The 25554-nt window shown below is 40.2% G+C and overlaps 2 protein-coding genes across 10 annotated transcripts in view; one reads left to right on the forward strand and one right to left on the reverse strand.

The window, feature by feature from the left end:
- The window catches only part of SREK1IP1 (SREK1 interacting protein 1), a 37730-nt gene extending 32757 nt beyond the window's left edge, over positions 1-4973 (reverse strand). Inside the window, exon 1 of one of the 2 annotated variants that reach the window (XM_036311102.1) lies at positions 4779-4973. In XM_036311102.1, the coding sequence (XP_036166995.1) occupies positions 4779-4791 (13 nt within the window). In that variant the 5' untranslated portion in view covers positions 4792-4973. The remainder of the gene's footprint in view (positions 1-4778) is intronic. The other variant, XM_036311103.1, reaches the window with a different exon arrangement.
- Positions 4974-5205: 232 nt separating this feature from the next.
- CWC27 (CWC27 spliceosome associated cyclophilin) overlaps positions 5206-25554 on the forward strand; it is a 185339-nt gene continuing 164990 nt past the window's right edge. For 5 of the 8 annotated variants that reach the window (XR_004967844.1, XR_004967845.1, XM_036311098.1 and 2 more), the window contains exons 1-4: positions 5207-5447; positions 14234-14330; positions 22029-22141; positions 24561-24704. Coding sequence is in view for 4 of the 8 variants with exons in the window: in XM_036311098.1 (XP_036166991.1) it covers positions 5406-5447; positions 14234-14330; positions 22029-22141; positions 24561-24704 (396 nt within the window). In the remaining 4 variants the exon portion in view is untranslated. Of the gene's footprint in view, positions 5448-11079; positions 11110-14233; positions 14331-22028; positions 22142-24560; positions 24705-25554 lie in introns of those variants that run through there. The other 3 variants (XR_004967846.1, XM_036311099.1, XR_004967847.1) reach the window with 2 other exon arrangements.

A 25554-nucleotide genomic window follows, 5' to 3' on the forward strand; every position in this document is an offset into this window, starting at 1 on the left:
CTTAAAGGGAAAAGATCAGTTTCTCGAAATTCTGGACCATGCCAGATAATTTTGTATACAACTCAGTACTTAGCATAGTGTAGAGTTCTTATGAAGTCTTCAACAAATATTTGAGGTTTGAGGTAAAATTAAGAAAATACTTCAGCACTGGGGAACAGGTAACTTCTGTAGCTCCCAGTTGACATGAAACTAGATAGTGTCTGCAGTGTCACTGGCCTATCTGAGGCATGATAGGCAGAGGAAAAGGAATAAAAGAAGGATAATAGAAATCAAAATAACAATTGCTGGGCAGGGGAAGGGGAAAAGGCAGAGGTAGGTACATGGCAACTTTCTGAGGTGATAGAAATAGTCAAAATCTTGATCTGGGTGATAGGTAGAAAAAAATATATACATATATATATATATATATATATATATACACATATATATATTTATATACAATTCTTCAAGCTGTACATTTGTGATTTGTGTCTTTAAACATGTAAATTATACCTTAGTAAAGTAGTTAGCATAAAAGGGAAAAAATAAGTTGGGCAAAGAAGGAAGAAGAGAAGAGATAAAGGTTAGAGAAGACTAAGAAGTAGGAACAATGAGTAAAGGAATGAGCAAATGTGAGAGAAAGGGAGAGAATACCCCTCACAGTTGCCTCAGGTTGTTCAGTGGTTCCCAAAGGTATGGCAAGCCATCATATTGACCTAAATTTATTTTCTTGAAATTTCCTATCAACTAATGTTTCCAAAGTCAACAATTTAGTCATTGGAAAGTAAACAGTGACACTTGAAACTGAATATTTCTCTCTTATTATTTCTGACTTTGGGAAAGGCTGTCAAAGTTTTCTTTATATGAAAATATCTTCTGTAATCATTTAAATTTAAAATTAAACAGCTTAAGTAACTAAGTTTTCTTTCTATTAAGCAGTTGGTAATTGCAATCACCTCTGTCCATTCTTTACCTTTTTAATTTGATTCGATTTGATTCTTTTTCTGTTTGTAACACTTGAAGTTTTATACTTGGCTACTCCATTATAGTTTCAGTTACCATAATTTAGGGACCCTTAAAGAAAATTAAATGTATAAAAATGCTTTCATTCACTTGCCTCAGAAAATACAAATAACTTGTGAAAAAAAAAAGCTATAGGTAGTACTACTTTAGACTAAGAAGAGACATGGAGATGTTTAATTATTATCTAATGAAACAGAATCAAGATTGCTGTCAAGTTTAGTCTGTTTATTTGAGTACTAGATTCCACTCAGCAGCAATTCTAATGATTAACCCACTAAACATTATTTACCTACTATGGATAGAATCTGAAATGATGTTAGAGAAACCATAAAGATGAGTAAAGTTCCTACAGTAAAGGAAACGATATTATACTAGGTTAGGATAATGTACCCACAGCTGTAATACATGCTAGAATGTGCCAGTATAAGACACATAGTTCTATTAACAAGCAGGAAGACTGGCAGGCAAGACTCTCAGCTGAGGGATCAGCAAAGTTTCCCACAGGTAGGTAGCACAGTAGAGGAGGAACAGTGAGAACAAAGTTTGTACGTAGAAAAGCACAGGAGAGGTTCTGGGCATAGCTGGCCATGTCTCTAGACTGTGGAATGCGCCAGAGGAGAGATGGGAGGACAGGGTAGCAGGAGCAAGCACTTCATTCTCCCAGAGATGGGAGCTTTGGCATTACAAGAATTTATTACAACTCCTTCATTACAGAGACAAGGAAATGGAGCCTCAGGAAGGGTAAGTCACATGAAGAGACACTAAATTCACAAGTACGAGTCAATGACAGGATCAGGTATGATTTAGGAAAATTATTTCAGCAGCAATGTGCAGCACAGACTAGAGAGGAAAGAAACGACTTCTGCGTGAGAAGACTGGATGCAGTGTGATTCAGAGTTCTTCTATGCTAAGACGCTATAGCAATGCGTTTTAAGAATTTCACTCACTTTGATATATCAGATGTAACGTTAATTTGGCTACAGAAAACCCTACCTTGGCTATATAGATTTCTCTGAAGAAGAGAAACAAATAGAGTTTTTGTGCCAGCCACATCAGTAACATAGATGCCAACTGTGCCAGGTCAACTCTTCATGGGGAATGGAGACTCATTAAAATGAGAGTCAGAACTAATTTCAAGCAGTTTCTAGAAGAAAGTAAACTTCACTGAAGCCTGTGTTTAAATGTAATTTCTTTAATAACAGCTAAGAGCCTATGATTTCCCTTGCCAAGAGAGTACGTACTTCATTGTTAGTTACATAATGGTGTAAGCTTATACACAATGCTGTGGAAAAACAGCTGAAGCAGGTGACCACAAAATAGGCGAGGCTGATTTTCATTGTACTTTATAGCAGCCTCTTTACTTTATAGTCATGCCTTGTAATAATCACTAGTACAACCACGTAGGACATGCCATGCTGAATCCATATGATCATTACACCTACAAACAAAAGGCATAACAATACTTGTCCTTCTTGATGATTATCTCAAAATGTTTCTGATGGAGCCCTATTTCCATTAATACACTATCTGGATCAATCAAGAAATTATCTTACCATTTTCTGTGTCTATATTTTCTAATGGCACTTGCATTATATTTCTGCAGTGCTATCATCCTTTTTTTTTTTTTTTTTTCTGGGTTTAAACCAAGCATGTCAAGCTCAAAGGCTTGACAGGGGGCGGCGCCCCAACTCCCCAATTGGCCCTGCTCTGAGCCCGACCAGGGGCTGCACCTAGGGATTGGGCCTGCCCTCTGCCACCCGGGAGGGCCAAATAAACAAGGTTTAAGTGTATGTGGCTGCAAAAAAACCAAAAGCTTCAATTTTCATAGAAATGTAGGTTTATTTCCATAGAGACATGCTGAATACAAAGGGCTGAAATAAATGAGTAATAGACATGTTAACTTTCTTTCAATTCAAAATTATAGGTTAAAGTGTAACAATTACTTCTAACTGGTGACTTTGCCTTCAAAGTAGCTCCCCTCCAATCCAATATGCAGTCAGAATGATCTTTCCAAAATGTGCATCTGTTTTAAAACCTTTAAAAGGCTTCCTATCCTCCTCAGGAAAACATTCAAACTCTGTCACACTTACAAGATCCTTTAAGAGCTGGAAACTACCTTGTAATTTATACTGTAACATGGCAAACTGTATAAAGCACACAGGGTCTCAGGCACAGACTGACCTGTCACTTACTAGCTGCCTCATAATAGGCAAGTTCCTTGATTTCTCTGCCCTCAGCGTCCTCGTATGTAAAGTGGAAATGCTAATAGCTGTTTCACAGTGTGACTGTTAAAACGAGATAAAACCCGACATGTGCCACAGTGTCTGACACGTAGCAAAAGCGTCGTGAATACTAGCTGCTGTTATCTCTCTAGCTAATTTCTCACTTCTCTTCCATTTATATTCTATATTCTGAGTCCCATCCACAGTGAACGTCTCTCATTTCCTCCCCTCACACATTTGCAACTGCCCCTCCCACCACTCCCCCCCTCCTGCACCTCTCCAGGTCTCATCCCAGGTGCCACTTCCCCTGGAGAGTCCTTCTGGCTCCCCCCGGCTCCCCCCGGCTCCCCCCGGCTCCCGTTAGGTGGCCTTACTGTGTGCTGCTGGAGGTTCTGTACCCTCCCTGCCACACACTGGCCTGAGTTTCTGGTACCTGTTCACTCTTTACTGCTCTTCAGTAAGTTCAGTTTGAAGAATAACCGTCTTGCTCACCACTGTATTCCCAATGCTTGGCACAGGCAGCGCCTAGCACGCAGCAGGCACTTCAGAAAGTTATGTGTGTGAATGAGTGTATTTTCCCCCAAACTACAGTGGGTGCACAGCTTTCCCACAGCGGCTCTCTGTACAATAAGGTGCAGAACAGGCGTGGTCACATAACACTGGGAGGGGTGGGCTGAAACACAGTTAGAACTTCTGAACCACAGCATGTCCCAGTCTTTTCTATGCTAACGTGCACTGCCAATCTCCAAGGTCCCCGTGTGTGTGTGTGGGGGGCGGGGGGGGCGGGGGGGCAGAGAGAGAGGGGAGTACATTTCTCAATCATCAGTGTCCCCTGCCAGCAGAGTTCCTTACGCACATCCTGGCAAAACGGGGTTCAGGAGACGCCCCCTTCCCCCCCACTGGAACTTCCGAGTAAGGGGGTGGTTGCGGGCGGGAGATCTCTGAAGCACTGACTTGGCGGGGTTCACTGTTTTGGGGTCGGCACCCACTGGACGCAGAATCTGAGGGCTGTTGGCAACCACAGACATAAATGAACAAATCTACAGCAAATGCAGAAGCGGAGGCCCACGAGGGCAAAGCGACGGGCGCGCGGCCACGGAGCAGCTAGTGCAACAGGAAGCGCGGAACCCGGACGCCGTTCCGGCCGGCGGCCCCAACCACAGACAATGCCCCCGGCCGGCTGGGCACGCCTGGCGCCCCCCCCCCCACCCCCCCAAATGTCTTATTTTCAAACCCTATCGGAGGAAGGTCGGCTCTTCTCGGCCACCCGCCAGCCAGGCCTCTGACTGCCCCACCCCCACCCCCGGCTTCTCTGGGACCATCCAATGCACTGGAAGCCTGGCGGGGGCGGCGTAGACAGTTTCTTTCTTTCCTACTTTCCATCTGAGTTTATTTTTGGAGTGTAAACTTGTCCACGTAAACCAAACGATCCTGCGCATTTTAAAGCCTCCGCCTACAGCCCCCCGGGCGCTACTGCCCACCCTGCGCACCCCAACCTCCCCTCCCCGCTTCCTTCCCCGCTCAAACCCAGGGGGCCTGCTGTCCGCACTTCACCTGGGACTGCCATGGCGCTGGGGACGGGATCGCAGGAGCCCTGGGCTTCGAGGGCACGCTCGCTTCCCGCCGCCGGCTGCGAGGCCGACGCGCTGCGAGGGTGGCGTCTCCTCTGCCCCGCGCCGCGGCACCTCGGCGGCAGTCGGGGAGGCCCTCCGAGGCGCCCGGAGAGAGGAACCCAGGAGCCGCCGCTGCGGTTTCCGGGGGAGCCCTATTGCAGAGCACGCGGGCCGAACCATTCCTGCCAGTTTCGGGGGAGCAGGGATGCCTGCAGACGCATGTAGAGAAGGAAACAACACCAAGACTTAGGAATCGTTATTTGAAAAGTTGTCATAGAAATTAAAGTTATCTATACAGGATCTTAATGCTTTTTCTCGTTCCCTGGAGGACATTGGGATCCCCCTGCTCGGGATTAGCGGTGCTCGAACCCCGGAGCAACATGGCGGCGTCCGTGAGGGGCTAGCTATGGGCAAAGATAGTGTTGGGTGTCGTTTTCTCTTGGGTTATTGACGGACTGGAGCTTTCCGCGACCGAACGACGAAAGGAAGTGTGATAAGTGGGTAACTTTAGCGACCGGCCGCCCGCGTTCCTCCTCAATTAGGAGCCGAGTCCTGGGCACTGACCAGCATGAGCAATATCTACATTCAGGAGCCTCCCACGAACGGGAAGGTGAGAGCCCCGCCTAGGATACCTGGGTCCCCCAAAGTGACACCTCACCGAGTAAGGGAGTCCTAGGGGTGGGCGGGACCACCAGGAGGCTTGTCTGTCCTCCGGCCTCCGACCAGGATGGCATCGAAAGCCATCTGTTGGCACTTGTCAGCACAGGCACACTTAGAAAAAGTCCTCAAGTGGGGATGTCTCCATCGACCCGCCTGCGGCCCTGTTTCTAGCCTCAGCCTAACTCCTGCAGGCGAGGGTCTTAGGTAGAAACCTAAACACACGAGCAGATCTGACTTAATTCTACATCCATTGAACGAGGCGCCTGACACTGTACTAGGTGCTGGGGATACACAGACGGATGGATGAGGTCTAGCTGTTGCCCCGGACGAGCTTATGGTTTAGTTTGGAGGCTGACAGGTAAAGGAACATCTTATGCCATGTCTAGTAGGCGTGCTCCCGAGAGAGGGGCACGGTGCTAATGGGAGAACTGCGAAGTGCGCAACTGGGGAGGTAGGGGAGAGCTTCGTGGAGGAGGTATGGCTGCTGGTCTTAGAACGTGAGGTCGTTGTCAGCCATAGAAAGTGGGGCCTGGGAAATGTTCCCACATTGGACTGGGAGAATAATGTTCTGGTTGATTTGATCGTCAAGGTGTGTCAGTTCTCCTCCAAGGTGTTCACATGCGGTATGAAGTAGAGGAGTCGGTAAGGTAATAAGTATCACCTGAATTAATCTAAGACCTAGTCTGTGTCATCACGTATGAAACATGATGAACTAGCAAAATGTAGACAATAGTGGGGCTGAATTAGGGTGAACTAAATTTATATCAGGTATAATTCTGTTGCATGACTAGATCATGTTACTTATGCAATCTTTTGTTGATTGACATTTGGTAATATAATGAGGGCAATTTGAAAATAATAACAGAAGTTTTGTAATTGATAGTCCCAGCAAAAATTTTAGTAGGTATTTTGGGCAAAGCAATTATTTTAATTCTTGGTTGTTTGAACTTTTTTTTACTCTTCACCCTTACCCTGCATCATTGTAAAAATTCAGAATAGCTACCTTCTTTAATTTCCAAATGTTTATTTTTTAGGGTGATAATCATCCCCAGTTGATAAATACTGGTAGGGATTGGATACATTGCCTATCCTGCTAGGCAGGGTCTTCATAATTGTGGTTCCTTTCTCTGATATACTCTTTAGCCTGCACAAATGTCACTTTAACAGAGGCCTTTCCTATCTACTCTTTTATAAAATAACAAACCTCATTTATGTTCTGCATCCCAGCATTCCCTGGTCCCCTTAACCTCTTTAGTTTTTTCTATTGTTTACTAGAGGCCCGGTGCACTGATCTGTGCACCGGTGGGGTCCCTCGGCCTGGACCGTGGGGATTGGGCCAAAACCAGCTCTCTGACATCCCCCAAGAGGTCCCGGATTGCGAGAGGGCGCAGGCCAGGCCAAAGGACCCCACCGGCGCATGAATCTGTGCACTGAGCCTCTAGTATGCATTTAAGATCTTTGGTTAATTTCTTCCTACCCTCCCCTTCCCTCTGAGATTCATCAGTCTGTTCCATGTTTTCATGCCTGTGGTTTCTGCTCCTACATTAAGCATCTGCCCCCTGGTGATCAGTGCTCATCATAGCTGTTGGCCGGGCTGGTTACTTAGGCTTTTATATATAGAGATTGTCTCCTGCCCTTATCTTTCTCCTCCCGTCTCGCCTCCCCTTCCCCAGGATGCAAGCACTACAAAAGCAGAGATAAACATCTAAAAATGGTACTTGACACATGGTAGGAAATGTTCAAATATGTACTGAATGAATTAATTAATACTATTTCTCTCTTCTGAGAAATATCAAGCATCAGTGAGTTTGTGGTTATAATGCTGCTTGTCAAGGGCAGATTTAGTTGCTTTACTCTGAAGGAAGATTTTACATGGTCATAAAGATGAAAACCTTTAACAAAGGTACTGCCTGAACAGGAGATCTTTCATTCTACAAATATTTATTGAGCATCTAGCAGGTGCCTGGCTCTATGTTCGGTTTCAGATACCAATGAAAAGAAAAACCACCATTGTCCCTAATATAATGGAGTCAGTTGAATGAAATGTATATTGATCAAATAATCAAGCAAATAAGTGTCTGCAAACTGATAAATATTGTCCTGAACAGAATTGGGTTGAGGGAGAATATCAGGCATGACTCAAGTCTTACTTCAAAAACAATTTTGGAGAAACCAAGATGGCGGCATAGGTAAACACTGGAGTTTGCTGCCTCGACCAACCACTTCAAAAATACAACTAAAAGACGGAATGGACATCACCCAGAACCACAGGAAGGCTGGCTGAGTGGAAATTCTACAACTAGAAGGAAGGAGAAAAGCATACCGAGACTCAGAGGAGGCACAGTGCAGAAGTAAAATAATACTAAGGTGCAGAGGTGCATGCGGAGCGGGCTGGCGGCTGAGGGCGCGGTTGTCGTTTTCAATTGGGAGGGAGTCTCAGGCTCTGAGCTCCAGTTCCTGGGGAGTCTCTAGGGACCCAGACTCATGCAGGAGAAGCGGGACTGTCTGGCATCAGTCGGAACTCAAGGGCAGCTTTCTCTCGGAGGGGCTTGCAGCGATTACCGGGACATTGAGAAGCAGAGCCTCTGACAGCAGGACTGAGAGCAGCCATAGCTGCTAGCCCCGCCCTGTTGATCCTGTGGGACCCACCCCACCCAAGCCCTGCAGGGAGGCCTTTGCTGGATAGCCTCAGGCAAAGGCTAGATTAGCACCTCCCTAGAGATCCAGGAGCCAGGAAACCCAGAGGTCAGAGTGGGATCATCCAGTTTGCAGCTCCATGGAACCATAAAGGACACACTCAGGGGGCAGACTCAGTGAGCACCAAAGCCCCATTGAAGCAAGTCTTGCCCCAGAGGGGTATCTCCAGCACAGAAGTTCTCCCACTGCAGACACAGTTGATTCTCACAGCCAATTGGCCTGGAGGTCAACTCCTCCCAGGGATACCTACACCAATCAAGGCTTAACTACAACAAGACTGTGCACAAAGACCACAAGGGGGTGCACCAAGAGTGTCCTCCTCAGGTAATTGGGGAGGCTGAACCACTGGGCCCTAGAGGACACTTAGCACAGAAAACCACTTTATCAACACAGGGAAGCATAAATAATGCGGAGACAAAGAAAAAGGACACACATGACAGAAATGGAGGAAAGCAAACTACTGGATATAGAGTTCAAAACCACACTTTTAAGGTTTTTCAAGAATTTTCTAGAAACTGCTGATAAACTTAATAAGATCTATAAGAAATCTAATGAGACCCTCGAGGTTGTGATAAAGGACCAACTAGAAATTAAGCATACACTGACGAAATAAAGAATATTATACAGAGATCCAACAGCAGACTAGAGGATTGCAAGAATCAAGTCAAAGATTTGAAATACGAAGAAGCAAAAACCACCCAACCAGAAAAGCAAAATGAAAAAAGATTCCAAAAATATGAAGATAGTGTAAGGAGCCTCTGGGACAGCTTCGAGTGTACCAACATCCAAATTATAGGGGTGCCAGAAGAAGAGAGAGAGCAAGATATTGAAAACCTATTTGAAGAAATAATGACAGAAAACTTCCCCTACCTGGTGAAGAAATAGACTTACAAGTCCACGAAGCACAGAGAACCCCACACAAAAGGAATCCAAAGAGGACCACACCAAGACACATCATAATTAAAATGCCAAGAGCAAAAGACAAAGAGAGAATCTTAAAAGCAGCAAGAGAAAGAAAGTCATTTACCTACAAGGGAGTACCCATACGACTGTCAGCTGATTTCTCAACAGAAACTTTGCAGGCCAGAAGGGAGTGGCAAGAAATATTCAAAGTGATGAATGCCAAGAACCTACAACCAAGACTACTTTATCCAGCAAAGCTATCATTCAGAATTGAAGGTCAGATAAAGAGCTTCACAGATAAGAAAAAGCTAAAGGAGTTCATCACCACCAAACCAGTATTATATGAAATGCTGAAAGGTATCCTTTAAGAAGAGGAAGAAGAAGGTAAAGATACAAATTATGAACAACAAATACACATCTATCAACAAGTGAACCTGAAAATCAAGTGAATAATCTGATGAACATAATGAACTGATGATTATAATAGAATCAGGGGCATAGAAAGGGAGTGGACTGGCTATTCTTGGGGGGGGGGGGAAGAAGGGGTGAAGGGGATGCGGGAAGAGACTGGACAAAAATCGTGCACCTATGGATGAGGACAGTGGGTGGGGAGTGAGGGAGGAGGGTGGGGTGGGAACTGGGTGGAGGGGAGTTATGGGGGGAAAAAAGAGGAACAAATGTAATCTGAACAATAAAGATTTAATTAATAAAACAAACAAACAAACAAAAAACCCCCAATTTTGGACTTTTTTCCAGCCTAAGGCTGATTGAAGACATTGAAGTTACAAAGTTCTGTACCAGAGTTCATAGAGAGCATGGCAAAAATTTTGGCTTGGAGCCGTGGCCGGTGTGGCTCAATTGATTGGACTTTGTCCCATGCACCAAAAAGTTGTTTCACTCTCACATCAGTGTTTCTCTTTTTCTCCCCCTTTCTCTTCCTCTAAAAATCAATAAAAAATTTTAAAAATATTTTTCGGCTTGGAAAGAATTCAAAGCAGATGTAATAAGTTTTCTCAATGAATGTTTAGTGTTTACACTCTAATGTTACATTAAGTACTGAAAGGATATAGAGATAGTATTCAGAAAAAGGGGGACAAAATTCCTCTCTTCAAAGAGTATAATATCACCCTGAGAAGTAATTGATGCATGATGACACTGGTTGACCCCCTCAGTTGTACATAAATATGCTGTGTTTTGCTGTTGTGCTATAATTCTGGCTTCTGAAGATGAGGCACAGAAATGAACTACTTGATAGAAATTTCCTTATCCACTGAAGATTAAATTTCCACATATAATAATTTAATCTAAATTATATATTAACATTTATTCTTAAGTAACATTTTACTATCAAAGTATTGTTTTATTTGGAAGCTTTAAGAAAAGGAGCCACTGCCCTGGCCAGTGGCCTCCACACTGAATGGTTGCAAGTTGGATTCCCAGTCAGGGGCACATACCTGGGTTTCGGGTTTGTTCCCCACCCCTGGCTGGGGCACATGGGAGAGGAAACCATTAAGGTGTCCCTCTCACATCGATGTTTCTGTCCTTCCCCTCCCCTTTCATTCTCTCTAAAAAAACAATGGAAAAGTATTCTCATGTGAAGATTAAAAAAAAAGAAGCTACTGATGCCTGACAAAATGTAATGGCCAATAGGAATGTATGCATGGCCAAAGGAGGAGGGAGCCATGTGTCTTTTTCTTTTTTTTAATTCAGTAGCTTATCAGTGAAGATTAAGAAACCCTGGTAAGCAAGGTGACCCAACCTTACTTTTATGCATTCTTTTGCATACCACAAGATGTAAGTGGTATGTGTCCAAAAAAATGTATGAAAACAATGACAACAATAACAGCTACCATTTTTTGAACATTTATTATTTTGTCAAGTGCTGTTCTAAGTAGTCTATGTACCTAGTGTAATAACTCATTTCATCATCACAACAAAGCTATGAGATTATTCTTATTCTTGGTTTTAGATAAGGAAATTGAGCCACAGGAATGTTAGACATCATGCCCAAGGTAAGGAAGCTACCTTACCCTTCTTAGCAGATGGGTCAGTATTTGAATTTGAGCAGCCTGACTCGAGCCTGTAAAGGGATGGGGATGATGTGCCTTTGATTGTTTTTTAGAGCAGTGGTTTCTAAACCAGTGAGCACATACTCTAGGGGTGTGGAAAATCATCCATGAGATACAGGGAGAAAATCTACATACAGGCAGTCCTCAGGTTACGTCGGACTCGAAGTACATCGTTTCGTGGTTACACCATCTCCCATTTATTTATATACAAAAAGTTCCATCATTTTGACATACGTACATATGTGCTTTATGTTTTTTATTATTTATTTACCACAAGTAAAGGTCAGGAATTGTTATCTTTCTTTTAATTTTTTTTTTTACTGTTTCACTTCATTACTGCTGTGTATGTGCTCCATGTGAGTGATGTAGGTGCTTATGTAGGTGTGTTCCGACTTACAGTGAAAATCGTGTATGTGGCGCAGTAGGAACGGATCTCCGACGTAACCTGAAGACCTACTGTACTTCTCTTTGTATTTATTTTGTCCTTTACTTGTTTAAATGCAGTATTTAATATATAAAAAGGAACATAAGTTCACTTACTCACCCTGGCCAGTGTGGCTCAGTTTTTGAGCATTGACCTGTGCACCAAAAGGTTGTGGGTTCTCTTCCCAATTGGGGTGTGTATGGGAGGCAACTGATTGATAATTCTCTCTCATCATTGATGTTTCTATCTCTCTCCCTCTCCTTCCCTCTCTGAAATCAATAATATAATAATACGAGTGGCCTGGTGCACGGATTCATGCACATTGAAAGGAAAATAATTAGAAGAAATACTTTAATATTGCTATTTGCCCTTTCTTTGTAATGGAAGTGTCAGCACCTCCCCCTCATCTCCACCATCCCGCCTACGGGGTGATCGATCAGGGCCAGGCCCCCCCGCCTGGCTCCCTCAGCACCTGGGAGTCGGGCGGCAGCTCCGCCCCCCACCACTGCTGCTGGTCGCTGTCTGCAGGGCGATCGGGCCACTGCTCGCACCCACTTTGGCTTGGTGCCATCCGCTTACCTGCTCCACCATCCTGCTGTGGTCCCGCTCTCGTCAGGGCCCATCGGGTCCGGCAGTGCTCCCACTGCCGCCTGCTATCAGCACCGCATCACCGATGCCTGCCATATTCCGCACCACCCCTGGTGGTCAGTGCACGTCATAGCGAGGAGTCAAACTCCAGGTTGAATTCCTGGTTGAGACAATTTGCATATTAGGCTTTTATTATATAAGATACTAACTTTTTTTAAAATAAAAACTACCATTATATAGATATTTCCACCTCTCCACCCCCATGGTCATTAAAGAATATCTATGAAAGAACTATGAAGCTAGTAAAGGCCCAAAAGCATGTAATAAATTCACCAATGTTATATAAATTATGGTATTATCTGGGCCTTTGAAACAAACTGAAAGGCAACTGAGCAAAAATACAGTGAGAGAAATGCTATTCCTGCTTTGCTATTAATAAGCTCTCAGACTCAGGGCAATTTACAATTTCTTTGAGGCATCTGTATAATGGATTGGGTGATGGGGCTTAGCTGAATGACTTTTAAATTCTTTCCAGTTTTAAAAAATTTGTGGAAATCAGGTAAAGGAGTTTTAGAAAATAAAAAGTGTGACTTATTGATACTGACATCCTGTGAGAATCAGTTTCATGTTTTTAAATACATAGTCACACTGCATACACTTTATTTGTAAAAACATTCTAAATGATGGTGATGGTCATAAACCATTGACCATTGGGGGAGAAAAAATGATCCTAGAGAAGTTGGACTCCCACTGTGCAACAATAGTCAAATTTAGAGTCTAACATTCTTTTTGGTTATCCTCTACAATAATCCTATATAAAAAAAGCCTAATATGCTAAGTGTTCAGTCACCCGTTCAACCAATCAAAATGTAATATGCTAATGATATGCTAAGGCCATTCAACTGCTCGCTATGACGTGCACTGACCACCAGGGGGCAGACGCTCTTACCGGTAGGTTAGCCTGCTGCTGGGATCCAGCCTATCGGGACTGAGTGAGACAGGCCCGACATGCCCTGGAGCCTTCCCGTGACTCCTACCCATAGCGGGCTGGCTGGACCTCACCGTGCACAAATTCGTAAAAGCATAATATACTGATTAGGCTGGACAGCCAGATGTCCTTCCAGACGTCCTTCTGGACAAAGCCGTGGCAGCTATGAGGGCTGAGAGCAGGCAGCCGCAGCGGCCGGCAGTGACAGCAGCGGCGGGGTGAAGGGGACAGCACCTTCCCCTGATCGCCTGGTCATCTCCTGCAGAGGAAGGGGAGGGAGCGGGCCTAAGCAGTCAGTAGGACATCCCCTGAGGGCTCCCGGACTATGTGAGGGGGCAGGCCAGGCTGAGGGACATCTCCCCCACCAGTGCACGAATTTTGTGCACCAGTCCTCTAGTTTATTAATAAGATGGTTAAAAGCTGTTTCCTCCTGTGGGTCAGTAGGGGTTTTGGTTTTAAAAGATGGCTGGTTGCACCAAGGAATAACTGCCTTTATGAGCTAGTAGAAAGGAGGTTATCAAAAGATTCCATTTACATTAAATGGTGATTTTCAGGCATAGCATTTTAATAATATACAACCCAGAATTCGATTAAGACTATTCCTTTATAAACTTTCTCATTCATGAGTTTGAATGAGAAAGTAGAGTGTTTATATGTAAAAGAGGAATTGTAAAATTGGCTTATAGTTTCATAATTTCATGTGTTCATTGTTCTTTAATTTCTTAATTTGCTACACCAATTTTATTAGAAGAAATGCTGTGGCAAACTGTCTTAATGAAAATAAGTTTAAATTATTGATTTTTAAATGAATGAGCTTTTTTCTTTGATTAAACAAGGTGTATGCTATTTTTCTTAAATCCTAAACTATTTCTGAAAATGGTATTTGAAAGGTACAAATGAACAGTGACTTGTATGAATAGTTGAAATTTTTATGAGCCAAGCACAGTTTCTAATTTTTACTTTAAAATTGAAAACTCATTAGAGAATGCTTCAAAGTTGATAGGTCATTCAACTGATTATCAAGCAAAACGATAATTTGATATAATGAGGTTATATTCTTTCTACAGGTTTTATTGAAAACTACAGCTGGAGATATCGATATAGAGTTGTGGTCAAAAGAAGCACCTAAAGCTTGCAGAAATTTCATTCAGCTTTGTTTGGAAGGTAATCATAATTGTTGAGCTGTATTCTACAGGATAAATTTTGTTAATTTACAAATAAAGTGCAGTGTATTTTTCTGCAACATTGAAGACTGGTATTAAATAGTGGTAATGAATGATAGGAGTTAATAGGAGTGATATGGTGTTGAGCTATGTTTCAGGAAATAGAGAGAGGAGATAAAAAATTAATAAATAAATCTATATACCTTTAACAGAGAAATTTACTCACCAAATGATACTTTGATCCTTTTTGGTGTCCTTGGCTATTTTCCACTTCTTTCTTTCATCCTCTAAATGGGTATTCCCTAAGATTGCCTCTAGTTCTCTATTGCCTCACTCCTGAGTTGTTACTTCATTCAAATGACTATTAAATTTAGAATTCCAGCCATTTCTTCTCATCTTAGCTCTAATTTACATATCAAATTGCCTAGTGGACTTTCCTCTTCAATCTTCCAGTGTCAGTTATAACTAAAACCAGTGTAAAACCAAATTTATTAGGTTCTTCCCCAGTCTGCCTTGACTTTCACCTACATGATTGTAATTGCCTTTTACCTGGTCTTCCTCCCACTCATCTTTAATATCTTTACCTTCTTCTTTATTCATCTGGTAGTTGAATCTTCAGGCAGCATGGCTTCCTAGCTTTCCAACTTTATTTTTATTGCACTCAGTAACCCCATGGTATTAGTTGATCATCTTTACCTCCTGAGCAGTTCATTCTCATTCCCACTTTCACACATATCCTCAGACCTCCTTCAGACAAGATGAGATTGGGCACATTCAGGGTGGTATGAGCATAGATGCATACCTGCTTCAAATCCTCAGTTTCTTCATATCTTCAGTTTCCTTTTTGAAATACTTTCTCTTCCTTTTTTTCTGCTTAAGTCTACCTACTTTTTAATGTCTGTTCAAAATTCCACTTTCTCTGTGAAGCCTTCCATTTAGCATTCAGTGATGTTATCAATGCCTCTAGTATTGTTTTAGATTTGAGTCATAAAGTGACTGTTTTTCTTTTCTGTTTAATCCTCACCCAAGGATATGTTTATTGATTTGAGAGAGAGAAACATTGATATGAGAAACATCAATCAGTTGCCTCCCGTACTCGCCCCAACTGGTGATCAAACTTGCAACCTTTTTAGTGCAGGGATGAAACTCCAACCACCTGAGCACCAGGTAGTATTTTTCTTTTTAACGAACTTCACAGAATTATACATTCACTTGGGTGTTCTCCCCTTCAGAATATTTCCTTACAGAACTAAACATTTCATGCATTTTGGTAACTTGTTGGCATTTAGAATACATTGCATATGGACTTGAATATCTCCAGTCATGGTAAGTCATTGTCCTAAGTTATATCAGATTTTTAGAGACAGACAAGGTTAATCAGGGTTCAGAAAATAGCATTTTGGGTCCAGAGCAAGGTGTGAAAGAGAATCAAAAATATCCAACAGGAAGGCACAGAGCTCTTTCAGTAGATAATTGGAACAATAGATAATTACCAGGGAAGATCTAAGGAGTAAATATACGCAGACCAAAAAAGAAAAAAAGATAGATAGAAAAAAAGACGCCTGCAAAGGCCATTATTAATAATTGCTATGGCAGGCAGGAAGGAAATTGAGTCAGACAGGTAGTTCAGTCAGAGAAGCATCAAATAACTGTCAACATAGTCAACACAGTAGAAGAGTCAGACTTGTTTCTGGAAAGAAGTTTGAAGAATTGAAAGCTCAAATTTTACAGTAGAAGAGGGAAAGTAGAAAAACATTAGAAAGAATGAATGGTAGATTACAGTCTATGACCAGGCAAATGGAAGAAGCAGGAAACATCTGGATATAATATGACAATGAAGAAGAAAGAAGTTTCCTAAGTTAGATAATGATGAAACTTAATTGCAACAATAAGAAATTATTCCTCTGTTTCTAAAAATATAAGAAGAAAGAAAGCATAGAACAATAACTAGAGCAGTTATCTTAATTGGACAGGTGAGAGAGAGAATTATCATTGCCAAGGATAACAAGAAGCCCGAGCAGACTAATTTAAATGAAGATACTTGTAAATGAATAAAGTCAGGGTTTTAAAAAATATGATTCAGAGAACCCCATTTTTTAAAAAAAAAATTTTAAATATATTTTTATTGATTTCAGAGAGGAAGGGAAGAAAGATAGATAGAAACATCAATGAGAGAATCATCGATTGGCTGCCTTCTGCACACTGCCTACTGGGGAACAAGCCCGCAACCCAGGCAATGGAACTCTAACCTCCTGGTTCTTAGGTCTACGCTCAACCACTGAGCCATGCCAGCTGGGCGAGAACCCCATTTTATTTCTCTTGCCATGATTTATTTACTTATGATTTTTAACAAGTCATTATATTTCTATATCTTGTAATATTCTTGTATATATACTTTAAAACATAGTTTCCATAATTAAAAGTAAATGAATGAAAATGAGGAAGGGGAAGCACAGCCTCAGCTATGGCTCTCAAATAAAAGTTTTCACAATTAAAGGGAAGTTTTGAGCTTTTTATTTTTCAACTTTATTGAGGTACAGTTGATGAAATTGTATATATTTAGGTTGTATGACATGACTCTTTAAGGGCGTGCAATGTGATGATTTAATATACATATACATTGTGAAATGATTTCTACAGTCAATTTTAGTAACATATCCATCACCTCGCATAGTTATCTTTTTTCTTATATTTTTGTGATGAGAACACTTGAATCTACTCTCTTAGCAAATTTTAAGTATTCAGTACAGTATTATTAACTGTGTTCACCATGCTGTACATTGGATCCCCCAAGCTTATTCATCATACAACTGAAAATTTGTACCTTTTGACCAACATCCTTCGAGTTTCTTCACCCCCCACGCCCTCAATTCCCTGGCAACCACCATTCTACTTTCTGGTTCTGTCAGTTCAACTGTTTTAGATACTACATATAAGTGAGAGCATACAATATTTGTCTTTCTGTGTCTGGGGGGAATTGTTTTAGTTTTTATGAAATCAAAAGATCTATAATTACACAGACTTAATCTTGGATTATAGGTCTTTGCAGGATAGTTGAACATTTAAAAATGAGTGAAAATTTTAACTAATTCTAACTTTTAGAAGTAGGTGAAAAAGATAGATGGAAAGGGAAGCTTGCTAGCTTTGATAATTTTATTAGTTCCTTAGAAGTATAAGGAAGGAATACACTTTTAGGGCTGCAGTGCAGAGGGGAGAGCAGAAAGAGAAGCCGATAAGAAAACCATTTTTTTAAAACTTTATGCAATTATTAATCTCTTTACTTCTATTTACCTCAGTCTTTTTTCTCCAAGATCCATGCTTCATCATTTGCCTTTTATCCCCTTACCTCCTTTAATAGTAATTTAATAACTCTTTAGAAGTGACAAACATAAGTATATATTGAGATATTAAAAGACAAAACTAAAATATTTGTTAAAAAAAAACAGGCTAAAATAAATGGGGCAGACAGATCACAAAAGGAGTTTTTAAAGAGTTCTTTGTAGTAATTTCTACAAAATTAAACACAAGATTCTAAAGACACACATATAAGTGCTTTAAAAATGCAAATCTTAATGTCTATATGTACTAAGGAAATATAATTAGTCAAAATACATAATTTATTGCACAGCTAGAAACAAAAACTATAATGACTAATATCAGAGGCAGAACTGCCAATTTAGAACTTCATTTTATATTTGAAATATATGTAAATTTCTTTTTTCAGTAATGGAGAAAATTATGGAGGATATGATGAACAGGCATAATGAAATAATAAAGCCTCTTTCTTTAAAATACTTATGGGAATGCTACATGCAATTTAAGAAGACAGTCAACTTTATTGCAAGCAGCAAAATCTATTAAAGCCCATGGTAATCTGGCTAATCGGGACTGAGCGAGATAAGCCGGACACACCCTGGAGCCCTCCCATGCTCCCTCCCTGTCTGGCCAACCTCCCGTGTCCCTCCCCAGCCCTGATTGTGCACTGGTGGGGTTCCTCGGCCTGGCCTGCGTCCTCTCGCAATCTGGGACCCCTCAGGGAATGTTGGAGAGCCAGTATTGGTCTGATCCTGTAGGCCAGGCCAAGGGTCCCCACTGGTGCATGAATTCATGCACCAGGCCTCTAGTTATTAATAAATTGCAAGGAAGTAAAAATGGTGGATATGAAAATTTTGTGGAAATTTGAAATTCTAGCCATGAATACAAAATTATGGTGTAGATAAACTGTAGAAAATTCCTACTCAATGTGTGTGTGGTTTTAGTCATTCAACAAGAATATCGTTAGGAAAGTAAAAAAGAAAAGCATAAAGTAAAAAGCCATTATCTCTGAAAGGCTTTGTAAGAAATAGCAGAAAAGAAAAGGATAGGTAATTTTAAAATTTGAAAGCACAAGTAACAAAGACCTCTTTCATGTCCTGCTTCCCTTACATCTAATAGATCTCTGAGTCTTAATCTGCTTCCCAGAGAATTCTTGGGTCTGTTCATTTCAAGAATGTTTTGACTCTTAGGACAACAATAGTTTGTTTTCTCTCCCTCTCTCTCTTTCTCCCTTCCCTTCCCCCACCCTGAGGGATTATTTTCATTTTCTGATATAGACTAGGTTATGTTTTATATTCAGATTTGAAAAGGAATTTATAGAATATTTTTGTAAAAATATTAAAGTTTGACATCATATTTATGTTGAACTTGAAAGCTTGTAGGTTGCATCTACATTATCTTATTTAATCTTTAGAGCAACTCTGTGAGTTCACCTATATTATTAGTTGTATAATGAGAATATTACATGTACTATAGTTAATACTATATTGTGACTATAGTTAATACTATAGTTAATATTATATTGAATTTTTGGAAGCTGCTAAAGAATAGATCTTAAAAGTTCTCATCACAAGAAAAAAAATTGTAACTGTGGTGACAGATGTTAACTAGATATTGTCATTAATGATCATTTCACAATGTTGAATAAGTTTCCAATTATTATGTTGTATACTTGAAACTAATATAATATTATATGTCAATTGTATTTGAATAAAAATATTAAAAAAATTGAATTTAAGGTTGCACAGCAAATAGGAAGCAAAACTCAAGAATTCCTGACTTCTGCATACAGTGTTAATCCAAGTAAATGGTTACTTAGGGATACAGGAGAGATACTTTTACCCGTTTTGGTTTTTACAGTTTCCATTTATAACTAGGGAGAACTTGTCTACACTGGGGAGCTCTTGTGAATATAGCCCAACAGCTCTTCACTGGGAGAAGTGATTGAAAAAAATTAGTGGTCTTCCTTTCAACTTCTTCCAATCCATCCTATGTACTGGATAAAGTTGTTAGAGTATAGAATACATATTTTGAAATACGGATTTTATATCCATCTGTAACTTATAAATGTAAGCCAGCAAGCCAGCCACTATATCATAGTACTTTATGAATTACTAGAGGCCCGATGCATGAAATTTGTGCACTTGGCGGGGCGGGGGGGGGGGGGTGTTGTCCCTCAGCCCAGCCTGCACCCTCTTCAATCTGGGACCACTCGAGGGATGTCTGACTGCTGGTTTAGGCTTGATCCGATCAAGCCTAAACCGGCAGTCGGACATTTCTCTCACAATCTGGGACTGCTGGCTCCCAACCGTTCACCTGCCTGCCTGCCTGATTGCCCCTAACTGCTTCTGCCTGCCAGCCTGATCAACACCTAACTGCTCCCTTCCTGGCCCAGTCGCCTCCAACTGCCCTCCCCTGCAGGCCTGGTCTCCCCTAACTGCCCTCCCCTGCTGGCCTGATCACCCACAACTGCCTTCCCCTGCCGGCCATCTTGTGGCTGTGGGTGCCACCATCTTTGAGGGCGTGGCAGTCAATTAGCATAGTCCCTCCTTATTGGCTGTGGGTGCCACCATCTTTGCAATGGTGTGAGGGTCAATTAGCATATTCCCTCTTTATTAGATAGGATGATAGACCATAGTCATGTTTTGACCCTTAAAGTACACAAAGTACCTATTATATATGTCAGTAGTTACATCTGTGTAATTATGTCAGTTCAATTCTTACATAGTAACTATACCATTTTACAACCCAACTTGCAATGTAAGAGGGTTCCAGTTTCTCTATCTCTTCACTAACACTTGTTTTCCCTTTTTTTATTGATAGCCATTCTAATGGGTATAAAGTAGTATTTCATTGTAGTTTTGCTATGCATTTCCCTAATGATTAAAGATGTTGAGAATAGCCAAAGCCGGTTTGGCTCAGTGGATAGAGCGTCGGCCTGCGGACTGAAAGGTCCCGGGTTCGATTCCGGTCAAGGGCATGTACCTGGGTTGCGGGCATATCCCCAGTGGGGGATGTGCAGGAGGCAGCTGATTGATGTTTCTCTCTCATCGATGTTTCTAACTCTCTATCTCTCTCCCTTCCTCTCTGTAAAAAATCAATAAAATATATTTAATACAAGATGTTGAGAATTTTTTCTTATGTATATTGGCCCTTGTTGCTACTTATTAATATAAATTCTATGATTCAGTCAAGCCCTAATTCTTTCCCTTTCACCCCCCATCAAATTCTTTGCTTATGCTTTACCCTCATTTAGCTATCATGATTCTGCCATATTCTTTCTCCTCTGTGAAGTAAGTTTCCAGAATGATTCTAGGTTCTAGATAGTAACTATTAGGAGATCATATATGATCGTCTTTTATGTTGCTGGCTTCCAGATAATATATTTACATATATATATATTAATAATTTCTTTTAATCATTTAGCAAGCTTATTGAGAGTTTAATTGGATTCAGTTATATAGTGTGTTGATTATTGAAAGTTTCTTTGGGGGTGGTGCATTGATAGTAGACCTATAATCAATTAGTACTTTTGATATATTTTGGGTTTGTATATTGTTTGTGTAAATTAATTTTCTAGGAGGAGAATAGGAAAGAAGGCATTGATCTCCACTATGATTTCTGAATCTCAGCACTGTTGACATTTTGGGCCAGTAATTATTTGGTGACATCCTGTGCTTTGTAGGATGTTTATGAGTATTCCTGGCTTCTACCCACTAGATGCCAGTAGCATCTCCCACTTGTGACAACCATATACTTCTAGATATTGACAAATATCCCCTAGGGAACAAAATTGGGTGGGGCTTTTTTCCTGAATACCCCCTCCCCCAGCTGAGAACCATTGATCAATACCAAAACTCTCAAATTTTTATTTTGAAAACTGTAATCCAGAGTTTGAGAGAATTCTTTTCTTTTTTTTAAAAAAAAAAATATATATATTTTTTAAATATATTTTATTGATTTTTTACAGAGAGGAAGGGAGAGAGATAGAGAGTTAGAAACATCGATGAGAGAGAAACACTGACCAGCTGCCTCCTGCACACCTCCCACTGGGGATGTGCCCGCAACCAAGGCACATGCCCTTGACCAGAATCGAACCCGGGACCCTTGAGTCCTCAGGCCGACGCTCTATCCACTGAGCCAAACCGGTTTGGCTGAGAGATTCTTAAAATAATTTTAAAAAAACCACCACCACAATGATTTCTGTGGAAATTGTGCTATTTTGAGAAGATATTTTATAATAAGTAGGGAAGAAAAGGTTTTGGTTTAGGAACCTACTTAACATTCAGGGGAGGGGAACCTTATGATTCTAGTTGTAGTAATTCTGGTAACTACAGATACACTTTGTTTTAAACTTTGATAAATTATTTTTTCTTTCTTTCAGCATATTATGACAAGACCATTTTTCATAGAGTTGTACCTGGTTTTATAGTCCAAGGAGGAGATCCTACTGGCACAGGAACTGGTGGAGAGTCTATCTATGGAGCCCCATTCAAGGTGAGACCTAATTTATTATTATTACTTATGTGCAAATCAGCTTGGATTTCTTAATTGAAAATAATTATGCCCCACAAGAATAAAATGCATTTCACATTAGTGCACAAAATCCGGTGTCTATCACATAATTAGAATTACACAGGTATAATAACAGCACTTACCCTATCAAGAATTCTTTCTAAGTTGTCTTATCACAAACTATTATGCTATATTGAATTCAGGTGGAGCTAACGGTGAGTGAAAAATAGAAAAACCTGATACAGCATATTTCCTGATACTTGCCTATGTTTGATTCTGCAACTCTGTAGATGTAAAACATTTTTAGAACATTGCATATGCCATTCCATTTTAAAACATTTTGTTTAATACTATATGAACTTTGTATCAATCTGCTTGGACCTCTGTAACAAAGTACCATTGACAGGGTGTCTTAAACAACAGCAATTTATTTTTACAATTCTTTCTTTTTTTTTTTTTTTAAGTATATTTTATTGATTTTTTACAGAGAGGAAGGGAGAGAGATAGAGAGTTAGAAACATCGATGAGAGAGAAACATCGATCAGCCGCCTCCTGCACATCTCCCACTGGGGATGTGCCCGCAACCAAGGTCCATGCCCTTGACCGGAATCGAACCCGGGACCTTTCAGTCCGCAGGCTGACACTCTATCCACTGAGCCAAACCGGTTTTGGCTTATTTTTACAATTCTTGAAGCTAGGAAGTCCAAGATCAAGATGTGGGTTCCTGGTGAAGGTTCTCTCCCTGGATTGAGAGAAAGAGAGAGAGAGAGAGAACATGCGCACGCTAGCTCTGGTGTCTCTTCTTCTTATAAGGGCACCAGCCCTACTGGATTTGGGCTTCATTCTAATGACCTCCTTTAACCCTTAGGATCTTCTTGACAGGCCCTATGTCAGATATAGTCACCTTGGGGTTAGAACTTCAAAACAGGAATTTGGGGGAGCACAATTCAGTCCATAATAGATTTAATTCTAAATTTTATACAATAGATAGAACTCTGTAGCACAAAACGCATGCCATAACAGGAACTCAGCGGAAAAGAAGAAAGAAGCAACATAAAATTGTTATCAAAAGGAGTGAATATTAATAAAGAATAGGTCAGTAGTTTGTTAATTACCAACATAGATTTAAAAAGAAAAAAGAGTTGATATTATGCTTAAGACATTAAGAATAACAGTGGGTTCAGGTAAAAGCTGAAAGTTCAGTTATTTGTTAATCTGATAGTACCAATATCATGTTCTTTGAATGAGTAAATCTTAACAGCTCTTAAAAGATGGGTGTTTTTGAAGACTTTGTGTTTATACTAATGGGATAGAGTACCTGGAGTTTCCTTTAATATTTAACTGGGTCACTGTGATTCTTGCAAAAAATATTTGAACTGTTTTTGTTTGCTTTAATTTCTAGATGATAGTATCTTTAGAAAATGTGGAATGATTATAAAAGTTTCTCACATATTTATATTTTACCAAATTGAGGTATCTTATGGTTTTACAGCCTCCACCTAGTAGGAATCATTCCTTTATTCTATTATTTGGTGAAACAGAATAGCTCTTTTTGGCAGTTTATTTCTAAATGGAGATTTTTGCTAATCATGTTCAGGTAATGAGTTGTCTTGGTAAATTTTTCAGTTAGGTCATTTTTAATACAGTATGCAGAGTTATGATCCTTTGAGTTTAAATCTCTTGAAAATTATTCATTAAGGGAAAATAGCCTCTTTTCTGAAAAGTATTGATTATATAACAACTATATTATAAATGAGTCTAGAATGCGACCTGGACAGAAATTCTATTAACTAAGAGACTAATGTTTATGTTATGTAATGTAGCCTGACCATGGCAAGGAACCCACCTTAAAAAAGCTTGCTACTGCCCTTTTAAAAATTCAATTTAGGACTCTAAAAAATACAGTAAAGCATATAACATAATCATAGTAGATTTCTTGAATTAAAAAAACAAGGAGGAAGCAATTGTTTCCTGGCTTAGAATGGGTTGGAGGGGGGAGGTGGGCGGCAATAGTTGAAGACTCTTCAGTGATTCAAAGGTAATTTTCTTGGAGAAAAAATAGAAGGTTCTAAAAGCTTAGATGACTTTGAGGGATGGGAAAAAGGGAATGACTCTTAGAAATCCATTCCCCTTCAAGTACCCTTTGTCTGTGTAAGTAGGCAGATTTCCACGAAATAGGCTAAATTTGTAGCTGAGTATATTCAGAAGATACAGGCTACTGAAGTCAAGTTTAATAACATTGAAGGAATAGTAAATATTAGATATGGTTAAACTTGAAAAACAGTTAAATACAACTTCAGCATTTTTTATTAGAAGCTTTATGGAACCTTGTTGGTTAAACGAATATGAAGGGCCTTATCACTGAGGTCATTCACTAAATCTTTTCTTTTTTATGCTTCAGGATGAATTCCACTCACGATTGCGTTTTAATCGGCGAGGACTGGTTGCCATGGCAAATGCTGGTCCTCATGATAATGGCAGCCAGTTCTTTTTTACACTGGGTCGAGCAGATGAACTTAACAATAAGCACACCATCTTTGGAAAGGTTTGTGTCCATTATATTAGGCTTCTGGGATACATATGATCAACTTATCTATGAGCTGCCTTCTTAAATTATTCCCTAGGATATTTATTTATTTTTAAAAATGACAGACTATATTCCTGTTATAATGAACTATGAATTTTTGTGTGTGTTTCAAATAAGACATTGGTTGTGACTTCAAACTTTATTTTTCTAAAATCATACTAATCATATTAGCTACTATGCCATTCAGCTGATTCCATTTTTTATGATTTTTGAAAGACACCTAGGTAATAAAACTTAGCAGTTTAATGTTTATTTTGTTAATGATGAATTCCCTTAAGTTTAAAGTGGAAGTTATAGTAACATTAAAATTGTTTACCTGAAATATTACTTTCAGTAATAATTATTTAATCCTGCACACAATCAACATCATATCAGGGAATGTCATTTCCATAGAATTTTTAACAGTTTTCCTTAAAAAGGTTTCTGAAGGTTTTCTTTTCTTACTCTTCTCCCTTCTCATAAATACTACATCCCTGTATGTTTTGTCTTGGGCATGTTAGACATCACTAGTGTATTAGCTCCCTCTACTGGTTCGGTAAGAATGGTTTCTCCATAGCCTAGGCAAAACTGGATGTTGGGAGGATGAAAGGGAAAAAACAAACTTAGCACAAATATAAAATTGGTATTATTTTAAAACTTGATAAATGTTGAATGAAAGGAGTCCCGCTAAAAACATGCAATACAATATTGTTGCTTAATACTTAACAACGTGGGTTAAGAAGTATGCATTGGCACAGTTGAGCCACTCTGACACAGGTTGCTGATGTTCATAGATTTTACTTTCTACTATTTAAAAAAAATAAGTGTT

Source organism: Myotis myotis, unplaced genomic scaffold (assembly GCF_014108235.1).
Source record: "Myotis myotis isolate mMyoMyo1 unplaced genomic scaffold, mMyoMyo1.p scaffold_m19_p_5, whole genome shotgun sequence".
Lineage (NCBI taxonomy): Eukaryota > Metazoa > Chordata > Mammalia > Chiroptera > Vespertilionidae > Myotis > Myotis myotis.